We start from the raw sequence: 12,112 nt of genomic DNA, 5'->3' as shown, positions 1-12,112 counted from the left end.
GCCTCACCAGATGGGGGTGGAACCAGCCCTTTCCTCCCCACCCCAGGGAGACCCTGAGTCACCGCCTACAAATGGCCTCTCTGGCTCCTGATCAAGCTGATTAATGGCCATGATCCCAGAGATTCAGAAAAAAAAATCTCTAAACCTAGTGGCTTTTGGCAGAAATGTATTTGGACTACATACAAGGTGACCGCTGCCTCAGAGCTTATTGGAAAGCCAGGTATGAGCTGGCGGTGATGGGGCAACTGCAGTCTCATGGAAAGGGAGGCGGTACTGCTTTGTCCTTCACACCCTACCGAGGTCACAAGTTGCCCCCCCACAAGCAGCTCTCCAGCACAACCATGGCTCCAGAGGCAAAAGGACTTAATCCAGAGCCCGGCACCTTGCAGCAGAAAAGTGAATGGACTATGCGTTAAACTATGGCACCATGCCTCCCCGGGAGGGAAAGGGTGTTGGTCCCTTCCGCCTTCCTCCCCCACCCCCCAGCCCCCAGCAGCAAGGTGGCCGCCACCTCAGAGCTTACTGGAAAGACAGGTATGAGCCAGCGGTGACTGGGCAACTGCAGTCTCATGGGAAGGGGCGCAGTACCGGCTTGTCCTTCATGTGCTACCGAGATCACGAGTTGCCCCCGACGAATGGCTCTCTGGCACGGCCATGGCTCCAGAGGCAAAAGGACTTAGTCCAGAGCCTGGCAGCTTGTGGCAGAAAAGTGAATGGTCCATGCGTTTAACTACAGTGCCATGCCTCCCTGGGAGGGAAAGGGTGTTGCTCCCTTCTGCCCCCCCCCCCGCCCCCCCCGCAGCAAGGTGGCTATGGCCTCAGAGCTTATTGGAAAGCCAGGTATGAACCAGCGGTGATGGGGCAACTGCATCTCAAGGGAAGGGGGGCGATAGTGGCTCATCCTTCACGCCCTACTGAGGTCATGAGTTGCTCCCCTCCCGCCCCCCCGCCGAGCTCTCCGGCATGGCCATAACACCAGACGCACAAAAAACAATCTTGTAATTATCTGGCTCTTTGTAGAAATCCAAAATTGCGTGGCCATGAAAGCCATATAATAGACATTATATGATTCTCATAACCAGCTATAGAAAACAAAGTATTTCACAATGCCTTTTCAGCAATTCTAATTGTTGGGGGAAATTCTAAATAATAATGGTGCGTCTTTTGTCAAAATAATAAATGTAATCCGTGTAGAGAATAGTTAAGTCGAAATCATCTGCCTCACAGGCACTGGGAGAGGTGGGAGGGGGTAATATTGGGGTTCTTGGTGGTGAAAAATGAGTACTGGTGAAGGGAAAGGTGTTTGATCATTATATGACCGAGACTTAAACCTGAAAGCTTTGAAACTTTTCCCACAGTGATTCAATAAATAAATATAAGAAGGGGAAAAAAGTAGATTATTATTATTATTATTATTTTATTAATTAAATAAATAAAAAGGAGGATAAAGGCCTAAAGATAGTCCAGTGGGTAGGGTGCCTGCCTTGCATGTGGCTGACACTGCTTCAATTTCCAGCAACACATACGGTTCCTGAGCCCACTAGGAGTGATCCCTGAGCACAGAGCCTGAGCCTGAGCACAGTTAGATGTGCACCCCTGCAAAAAGGGGGGGATAACAGATATGTGCCAGTAGATGTGACTGATGGCAAACCTCAAGGGAACTATGTGGGTGACTCAGCAAGACTTTGACTCTTTAATGGAGAACCCACCTGTACTGTGTGCTGCAGGGCCACCAGCCATCTGCTCTGACATAATAGAGAGGTGGGGCACTGTTGTTGGGTGTTTGGATAACCTTCTCTTCCTTCTTTCTAGTCAAAACCAAAACCAACATATCCCTAAAAGATGGGATCAGAACCAGAGTGACATTACAGAGGGAGGGCATTTGCCTTGCACACAGCCGAGCCAGGTTCAATCCAAGACACCAGTTGAGTTGCCTACATACATGTTCTAGCCCCAGAGTTCCCTGCATCACTACAACAAGGAAGGCCCTTGAAAATGCATTCATTGATGATCTTTTGTTCTCCATCAGCAATCTCACCACTTCAGTTGGAGAGAATAAATATCCTGCCGTCTACCTCCCTCGCTTGTAACATTATACTGACCGGACCACTGTCTGTTGATAGGACAAGTGAGATTACATGATTGTCATCAGATGGTCAGAAAGACACTGACTCTTGCCTATACTCACAATTCCTCTTGCTAGGCTATAACCAGGGCCTGTGTCTGGCTCATGAGATAAGAGACACAATGGTTCAGACACTAGTGCCATCTGCCCCCAAAATGACCCCTTTGACAGACTGAAGCCCTTAGATTCTTCAACTTCATGATTCAGAGATAAATATTTCTTCCCTCATTTGTTCAAGATTCAGAATTCTAAAGGAGGATGCAACTGGGGGTTTTGCTGGAGCACAAAAATTCGAGGACCCCAGGCCCTGATCTCAGGCACCAAGATAGCACTAGTGGAATACACAGCAAAACTAGGATCGAAATGTAATTGCCCCTCCTTCCTTTACCAATTTTTAGACCCACAATTGGTAAAGAATTATGTAGTGGTAAAACCTCTACTGCCTTTTCCTTACCACTTTAAAAAAGAGACAATCAAATGAACGCAGGCTTCATTCAAAGCAAGAGTCCACTAACACAAACATATTATGTTCACAAACATAAATATAATAAAATAATAGTACTGTAGCACTGTCCTCCCATTGTTCATCGATTTGCTTGAGCAGGCACCAGTAATGTCTCCAATGTGAGACTTGTTACTGTTTTTGGCATATTGAGTACATCATGGGGAGAATGCCCAGCTCTGCCTTGTGGGTGGGATACTCTCGGTAGCTTGCTGGGCTCTCCAAGAGGGATGGAGGAATTGAACCCGGGTCGGTGGCGTGCAAGGCAAATGACCTACCCGCTGTGCTATCACTCAGGCTCACATGCGGAACAGCCACTACAAATTTCCGTGATGGCACAAGAACAGTAGTTTCTGTATTTGTTTATTTTGTCCATTTAGATGTTCAGCTATCAGATCCTAAACATTTGGCTGTAAAAGTTTGAATTTCAAGTCTTAATATTTAGAAATACTTGTAGGACTCTATTAGTGAAGATGGTATGTATTTAAGGTTATTCTTTGCTGTAACACTGCAATTTGGACAACTGATGTCCCTGCAATTTTTTTTTCTATTTATAAAGTCAAGGCCATACTGTCGTCAGTTATAATTTCAAATTCTCAGCCAAGGAAAATAGCATTAACCTTTCAGAAACCAGAAAAAAATAGAATGAAAAACTTATAAATTGATTCTAAATTTAAAGTTAATAATTAGAGTATGCAAATTTACAGATTTTATCCTTGGGTAAGTCCTTAGTAAGATAAAAGAATTTATCTAAAACAGTCCGGTAAAAACAAAACAAAAACCAAAACTTAAAATATCTTACCAAATACCCTTTCATAGCATTTTAAAAACTTTATCAATGGTTTGTATACACTGTAATTCCTTTGTTTCTCTCAAAATGGGCATATAATAGGCAAGAACTGCCATATTTACAGAGGAGAAAGCTGAGACTCGGTGAAGTTGCAGATTCAGGACCACCTGATTTCCAGCCCAGTCTTTTGTTGGCCCCTACAGAGTGTTTTGCCTGGTTTATACTGCACACCACCTTTGCTACCCAGAGGAGGTTCAGTTCACTGCCTAAATTATCAACTGTTTGGGGCTATCCCATGTACAACTGTATCAGACAGTTTTCTAGACAGCTCCCTCCCAGGCCCTCCATTTGAGTTTCTGGACCAACTGCCTCCAGGACTGACATCTCTTGTGACCAACTGAGGGTATTTGCTAGATTTATCCAGTCTCAGAATCCACTTATCAGCTGGCAAAAGAGCAAAAATTTACCAGAATCTACCAGGTATTGAACACAAGATATGAAAATTCACAGTTAAAGATTAAAGTGAGTAGGGGCCAGAGAAATAGTACAGCAGATATGGCACTTGCCATGCATGTGGTTGCCTCTAGTTTGAGCCTTGATACCAGACGGTCTCACAACCCACACCAGGAGAGATCCCTGAGTTCAAAGCCAGAAGTAAGTCCTGAGCACAGCTGGGTGTGGCCCAAAAACCCAGATAAAAATGACATTAAAGCAACTTTACTTCTAGCTGCAAGAGTGAGTAAATGCATACCTTGGTCTCAAGGCCTACAAAATGAGAATATGACTCTAGCTCTGAAGGGCACAAACATAGCCCTTAGCTTCATGCCTAAGAAATGAGTGAATGTATGTTCGAATGAAACATGAAAACAGCATCTGTAGTAAAGCAGATGTAACTAAAAACATCATCTGGAACCCTAGTTTATACCAGGATGTGAGCCCAATAGCTCCCAGTTCCTGGGGGAAAGGGCCAGGGATCTGCCTTAGGCATTAAATGCCCTTGTCTTTGCGTGCATGGTTATGCCTGCTTACCAGTCATCTGATCGTGTAACATTTATAACGAAAGCCAGTAAAACCTAGATTTTAACCAGCTGTGCAGACCATTCATGTGTGTGCTCCTGCATAAAGCAATTTCCTAATGATATTTTCTTTAAGAACTGCACTCAGGGGCTGGAGTGATTGTACTGGAAGTAGGGTGTTTGCCTTTATCCCATATTAGCCCTGAGTCCTCCAGGAGCGATCCTTGAGCACTGAGCTCTACCAGATGTTGTTCCAAAGCAAAAACCCAAACCAAAACAAAAATAAACAACAAACCAAAGAACTGCATTGAGGTAAAAGGTTTCCTTTGGAAATTGCAAGTATATTCTAACCCCAGTGGCAAAAGCAAAGGCATAAATAGAGTAACTAAATGAGACTTGTAAATTCCTGTACAACCCTATGGAGTGGAAGGAAGTGCAGCTGGTCTATTACCAAACATTCTATAGGAAGACACTATAAGCATGCCTACAGATTCTAGCTTCCCATGTTTATATGTTAATGAGATTATTATAACAATAGAACCACCTACATTTATAGGGTATTTTTGGGGAGGGGTGTTTAGTCACACACAGCAATGCACAGGGGCTAATCCTGGCTCATTCACTCAGGAATTACTCCTGGAGGTCCTCAGGAGACCATATGGAATGCTGGGAATCTAACCCAGGTCCGCTGCATGCAAGGCAAACGCCCTACCGGCTGTGCTATTGCTAGAGCCCCATTTACAAAGCATTGTTATCTTTTTATTTTGAGGAGGAGGCGGGAGGAGTGATAATGGGCACACCCAGCACTGAGTTTACTCCTGAATCCACTCAGGGATCACTCGTGGTTGTTCTTGGAGACTCATATGTGGTGTGAGTGATCAAATCTGAACCAGCTATGTAGACAGCAAGGGTCTTACTCGCTGTACTCTCCAGGCCCATTTTATTACTTTTAAAGAACTTTATTTTATTTTTTAACTTTTTTATTGAATCACTGTGAGACAGACCCTTACAAAGCAGTTCATGGTTGGATTTCAGTCATACAGTATTCTAACACCCATCCCTCCACTAGTACATTTCCCAGCACCAGTGTCCCCAGGTTCTCTCCCATCACTCCTACCCACAACTCCCTCCAATCCCTGCCTGCCTTTATGGCAGGTGCTTTTCTTCCCTCTCTCTCCTTTTGAGCATTGTAAAGCATTTTATTTTAATCCTCACAATAAAACCCCATAGTTGTGTAGAGCAATATAGATCTTCTTTAACTTACAATTGGCTTATGTGCTGATAAACACATTATAAGTGGAAAATATTTATGTCTAAAGTAGATTTAATGCACTTACCATACCTAACATCAAAGCTCAGCCTAGCTTATTTCAAATGTGCTACAGTTGGGTAAAATCAGCTAATGTTCTTCTTTTTCTTTGGTTGGAGGGAGGAAGGGTGGTCACACCTGGCAGTGCCCAGGGCTTGCTTCTGGCAGGATTAGAGGTCATATGGTACTGGGGATCAAACCTGGGTTGCTTTCATGCAAAGGCAAACACCCTATCTGCTATACTATATGCTCTGGTCCCCAATCATTTAATAGATTTCTTATAATAAAGTGTAGACTATCCCTTGCAATTGATTGAATCACACTGTGCTTCTGGGAGCTATGACTTGATGGTGCTGCCCAGCTTCATAAGGGAGTATCACAACCTGTATTGCTAATGAAGTAAAAAACCAAAAGATTCGAAGTCTTTGGTTCTACCAAATGCATAGCCATGTGAAGTGAATTCATACCAGGTGAAGTGAAAAATCATAAGTCAAATCACAGAACGTGGTATTATGAATTGCATTTTCTAAACCGCTGGTCAGAGGACCTGCCTGACTTATGCAATACCAGAGCTAGTAAGAACCACAGCAAAGGTAAGAGTCAATTCCTGATTCCTAGATAGCTGCTCTTTTCAGGTACAAATGCTGCCTCTCAGTGACTCTCTATGGGGACTGCAATGTCCAGGTGGCTCGCAGAGACAGCCCTATGTTCATTCAGCTGGGCCAGTGACTCTCTCTGGCCCACCCTGGTGAGTTTTAACTGGGGATCATATCATTGGCAAAGATCAGTGAGATAATATGAGTGAGCTTCCTTGTGGGGAAGGGCTCACTACAGTGCACTGAATCATATCCTGATACTTTTTTCTTTAAAGAATAATCTCAAGATACTGTTCTAGTCTATCCACATCTTCTATCTGCACATCTTAGTAGAGGTGGGCTAACATTCTTTTGAGAACAAACTCTGAAGTGTGAGGAAAGATAGTGAATGGAAGCCTTATCTTCACCAGTTTAGACTAGTACTCAACCCAAACACGGCCAGGGAAAGCCTCATTACTCTACTCCCACTTTAGACAACCGCAGCAAAGATGCTAAAATCACTCAAAAATAAAACACTCAGGATAAATAGCTTTCCACAGTGCAGCTGGCTACACTATAGGAACAAGAAGTTGCTTCTGAGAGTGGCCAGGCTACACCAACTACTGCCTCTTAGGAGGTCCAGGGCCTCGGGGCAGCATCTCAGACAGATCTCAGGCCTCAGGAAAAGAGAGTGTTGATGGCATATTTACTTCTAAGACAAGCAGTCAACAAATATGCACTGATCTCCTCCTAAGTGCTGAGCACTGTGTCTGTAAGAGTCCACAGTGTCACAGACCTGGCCCGCTCAGAGTCGACTTGGTATTATTACTCTGAACAAAACCCTCCTTATATTATCTGGAATCTGAGAGATGGTGCTAAAGGACTGAGTGAAAGAGAGTTATGAGTACATGGACTCAAGAGTTAAATGTACAGAGAAGAAATTAAGGGAAGAAATTATTTTATCATTTACAGGGAAGCTTTAAGACTTCCATGGGGATTGCCAGAGGTGTTCCAGCTTCACTTGTTCAGTAGGTTTCTATAAGCAGAAGAACCTGGTTTCACAGACTTGCACCAAGAATGGGGTGGAATGTTCACGGTAAACTTCTGGATGGAGCTCATACTAAATGCTTGGCAATACCAAAGGATAGGTGGAGAGGCACCCCGATCATTATTTCCCGAGAAACCAGGGAGACTAGGCAAATACAGGCGTAAGGGAGACTTCTCTAAGTTCAAAGATATGAAAGAAGGACAAGTTACAAGTGCTAAGCAGTGTGTGAGAATTTCCGAAGCACTGGGGCCTCTGATGGTATTTCCCTCAAAACAGGAAGTATTTAGCTTCAGATATGAAGCATGGTTGAGATTTAAGATGCACAATGACTCCTGTAAATCAAATTTTGGGAATATTCAGTCTGGGACATATAAAGCCCCTCAAAATCATGTGATTAAGCCCTGGTGCATCCTGGGACAGACATGGTCCATTTTCCTGTACTGTAGAGCCCACTAATAATGTTATAAATAACCAAATGGTCTTTGGCAGAAGAAAGGTTCCCCAGCGCTGATAAAAATTATAGTGCTATGGTATACAACCTGATCCACAAAATATTTAATTCCCAAGACTTACATATATTTCAACTTAAATGAAAAAGACATCCTTGAAGCACTAATGATCTACCTAGTGCTTCATTCCTCAGAGAGGTAATAGAGTCCAATGAGAGATCAGCGTCCCAGTTCTTCATGTAAAATAGCCTGGGAGTTGGGTCAGTAGGAACTAGTCACAGCTGATGAACAGAGGCAAGCAAAGAGAGCAGCTCTAAACGGACAAATGACACAGTGACCAGGAGACAGCAGAGCCCAGTCAGTCATGCTTCCCAGCCATGCTGTTCATGCCTCTGGTGCTCAAGATCAATTTGAGCCAATGAATCTCCAGAGTAAACTCGTAAAATGGAGTCTCTCTGTGGTCATGCTATTGTCATGTCAAAGTGACCTGAGAGTTCCAAGAAGCTGAAGGTGTTGTGCTGGAACCATTAGTGGTAATATTAGAGAAGATTTAGCAAAATGAGACTTAAAATCCCTCTGTCCACCCCAGAAGTTCCCCAGAACCCCAAGGAGCATGCTACTCACCTGTGTACCTCAGGTGGCTCCCTCTGGATTTTGGAGCTTGCCTCTACCACCTCTTTGGCCACTTTACCACTGAAAAGACAGAAATACAACATCTGTGCACACTCTCATGGTAGAAGTGCAGGGGACATGCCCTCTTTTTAAGTTCACAATGACCCGACCTGTCCTAAAGAATCCATGCTTATTTCTCTGTGATGTAAATTAAATGCTGAATAAAAAGAGTTATCTACTAGAGAGAGAGAGTACAACAGGTAGGGCACTTGCCTGGCATGTGGCCAACCTGGATTCAATCCATGGCATCCCATATGGTCCCCCAAGCACTAGCAGGAGTAATTCCTGAGTGCAGAGTCAGGAATAACTACCAAACATTACTAGGTAGGACACCTTCCCCCCAAAAAAACTCCCCTATCCCCCCCCCAAAAGAATATAAGGGCTTCAAGAACATTAGAGAAGTGCTATGTAGGAAGGAAAGACCAAACCAGAGGCAAAGGACATAGGACACTGACTAAAAACATTTATATATAAATAATTGAGCATTAAGCTGAATCCCCAAGACCCTTATCTAATTGGAGCCAAATGTTACCCACCTATATCGAAATCTACTTCCTTTAAAAAATATCTTGCTGCTGGACACAGTCTTGATCTGACTGGATTTTGCATACCTTTAAGAAAAAATGAAACAGAGATGGTTGTGATGGCTTACAGTCCAAACAGGTCATGCTGTAGAGTATGGCAGTCAGATAGATTTGGCTGTCAGAACAAAATTTATTTCATTGTATGACTTGCCACACATACACACACATACGTATGCACAAAGAGGAGCATGCATGCATGCATGCGCATGTACACACACACACATTTTCCTGCCAAAAATATTTCACAAAATGAAATTTTTTACTCTAGACATTAAAATGATGGGCTGGAGCGATAGCACAGCAGGTAGGGTGTTTACCTTGCAAGCAGCCTACATGGACAACTTGAGTTCAATTGCTCTGCCCCTCTCGGAGAGTCCAGCAAGCTACCGAGAATATCTTGCCCACATGGCAAAGCCTGGCAAGCTAACTGTGACATATTCGATATGCCAAACACAGTAAAAAGTCTCACAATATTATTGAACCCGCTCAAGCAAATCGATGAACAATGGGAGGACAGTGACAGTGACAGTGACGCATTAAAATCTGGTCTTTCTATGCATTTTGATTCTTTTCTTTTTAAATACTAATAATATTTGGTTTCATAATCTGTTACTGGATCACAAATTACATAAAAGGAAAGATCATATTGATAGCAGAAACAATTCTTTCCCAATTTTGACCTGAAAAATAAGAAGGAAGGCTATAGCATAAGACATCATTAAGTTCCTTGTCACAGGAGGTTTATTGAACCTTGTCATTTAATGTTTCTAGTCTCTTGTCTGTGTCTATAACTAACAACACAGGATAAAGCCATTACTGTACAAAGTAGGCTGCTCAGCTTATCACAAAGAATCCACTTACTGTGCACACCCCTGGGGTGAATCGGGGGCCCACACTGCTGTGGAAATGGTGACTAAAGTCTGGGTTTCTCCAGTTAAGCTACTATCATCCAAAAACCCTCACAGGTAGATGACAAAGATACACAAAGAACAGGAAGCCCAGCCAAGAACTGACTCAGCACATCTGAGCCATACACATAAGAGCAAAATAGCATTAAGAAGTGCAGAGGAGAATATAAGCCAGAATCTCACACAGGTGTTGCTCTTGAGAGAAGTGAAGACGCATCTACTCTGTCACTAGACGTTTATGCAGTTAAACTCAACAGATTAGAAAGAAGAGCCTCCAGGAATTCAGAACCACATAAAGTGTTGATATTCACAAAATCTTAACTTTAAAAACACACAGAGGAGAAGAGAGATGGTAGAGTGGGGAAGGTTCTTGCCTTGCACATGGCCAACCTGAGGTTGATCCCCAGAATAGCATCTGGTCCCTTGAGGCCCATCAAGAGTGATCCCTGAGCACAGAGCCAGCAGTAAGTCCTGGGCACAGCAGGATGTAGCCCAATGCCCTTTGTCTAAAAAACAATCAAACAACAGACACCCTCCCTCGCCGCCCCCCAGAACAAAATACACTAAAGAACTCCCAGCAAGTCATCCACATAACCCCAGCTATGACACTGTGATCACCACCCCTTGAGTCTCCTGAATCTCCCTTTAACAAGCTCAGAAGTATTATCCAAATGCCCAGTCTGCTCTCTACCACACTGACCCGGGGATGAAGCACAGTCTCTGCACTTATGGAGAGAGAGAGAGAGAGAGAGAGAGAGAGAGAGAGAGAGAGGGGCAATGGACATAGAGTCCAAGAAGCCATTCTAACAATGAATGCATGTGAATCACAAGTTGCCATGAGGAAGAGGGTGTCTGTGCTCAGATGCAGGAGGGAAAAGGATTGAAGGCAGTGGTAGAAGGTCGAGCAAGTACAAAAGCCATGAGAATAAAGTATGAACATGAGTATGAAGAACTAAAGATCTTATAAACCACTGTATCTATCACTATTACTAGCATCTTACTCCACACACACACAGACACACACACACAGATACACACACACATAAGAATTGTTCCTATTTTGAAAGGATCTGACTTAAGCTACCCTCAGTTCCTGCGTATAGGTTTTATTTTTAATAAAGTTTTTAATTGATTGAGATTCTGTTAATAGCTTCTCATGCATATAATACCAGCACCAAGCCCAAAACTAGTGTATCTGAGTTTAAGATTATGGTGTTTGTCTTAGGAGAAATAGAAAGCCACATAAGACCAGAGAGATGGTGCTTAGGTAAGGATTATTAGGGTTCAATCCCCAGAAATGGATATTATCCCCTGAGTGCAGAGCTAGGGATTAGCTGTGGTCTGCCACAGAGAGGGTTTCTGGGACTTAGGCCCCTTACAGGACCTGGAAAACGCATAGGAACACTAGGACAACTGAGCGCCTAAGGTACTGAGAAGTAGAAGCAATGGCTGAAGGGTTTCCAGTTCCCAGTCACAAGTGTCATCGCCAACAGCTTCTCTATGTTTTAGATACTCTAACACATGAAGGAAACCTATACTTTCTTTCACTTCAGGAAAAGACAGTGATGACACAAAGGTGTTTGAAAACCAGTGTCCACTACTTCATTCTGCTGTGGATCAAAGCTTCATTTGTCCTTGTCAGTTGAAGTTCAGGAGGTTCAGAGATGTTCAGGGAGGGGACTTGAATAAGTGAGAGAATTTCTGTGTGTGTAGGTGGGATTGTGGGGGCTGACAAGGGAAGAGGTATAGGACGGAGCCCCAAGAATGGGCTATACTGATACCGCAACAGAACTGAATGAGTTCTTTTCTTTTCATTTTTTGGGGGCCACATCTGGTAGTGCATTCGCGGCCGTGCGACGTCTTATCAGGACATCTTTTTATGACATCTTATTATCTCATTCCTACTTTGGACAAACTTGCAGGCTATCGAATGTAGCCTGCCCACAGGGCAGAGTCTGGCAAACTCCCCGTGGCGTACCCAATATGCCAAATACCAGTAACAATAATGGGTCTCATTCTCCTAAAGAGCCTTGAATATAATCTCAGGGCTAGGATGAAAGAGACGTTACTGGGACCTGCTCGAGGCAATCGACGAATAACAGGATGATGAAATGAAATGAAAAAAAAATCTGGT

The 12,112-nt window shown here is 43.5% G+C and overlaps 1 protein-coding gene across 2 annotated transcripts in view; it reads right to left on the bottom strand.

The window, feature by feature from the left end:
• Nucleotides 1-12,112, bottom strand: part of FRMD3 (FERM domain containing 3) — a 299,884-nt gene that overhangs the window by 48,602 nt on the left and 239,170 nt on the right. For both annotated transcript variants that reach the window (XM_056134756.1, XM_056134757.1), the window contains exons 11-12: nt 9,023-9,097; nt 8,439-8,507 (exon numbers count right to left, since the gene is read on the bottom strand). In XM_056134756.1, the coding sequence (XP_055990731.1) occupies nt 8,439-8,507; nt 9,023-9,097 (144 nt within the window). The remainder of the gene's footprint in view (nt 1-8,438; nt 8,508-9,022; nt 9,098-12,112) is intronic.

Source organism: Sorex fumeus, unplaced genomic scaffold (genome assembly GCF_029834395.1).
Source record: "Sorex fumeus unplaced genomic scaffold, SorFum_2.1 ptg000106l, whole genome shotgun sequence".
Taxonomy (NCBI): domain Eukaryota; kingdom Metazoa; phylum Chordata; class Mammalia; order Eulipotyphla; family Soricidae; genus Sorex; species Sorex fumeus.
Note: the sequence above shows the minus strand (reverse complement) of the source record. Positions and strands in the feature narration are given on the sequence as shown.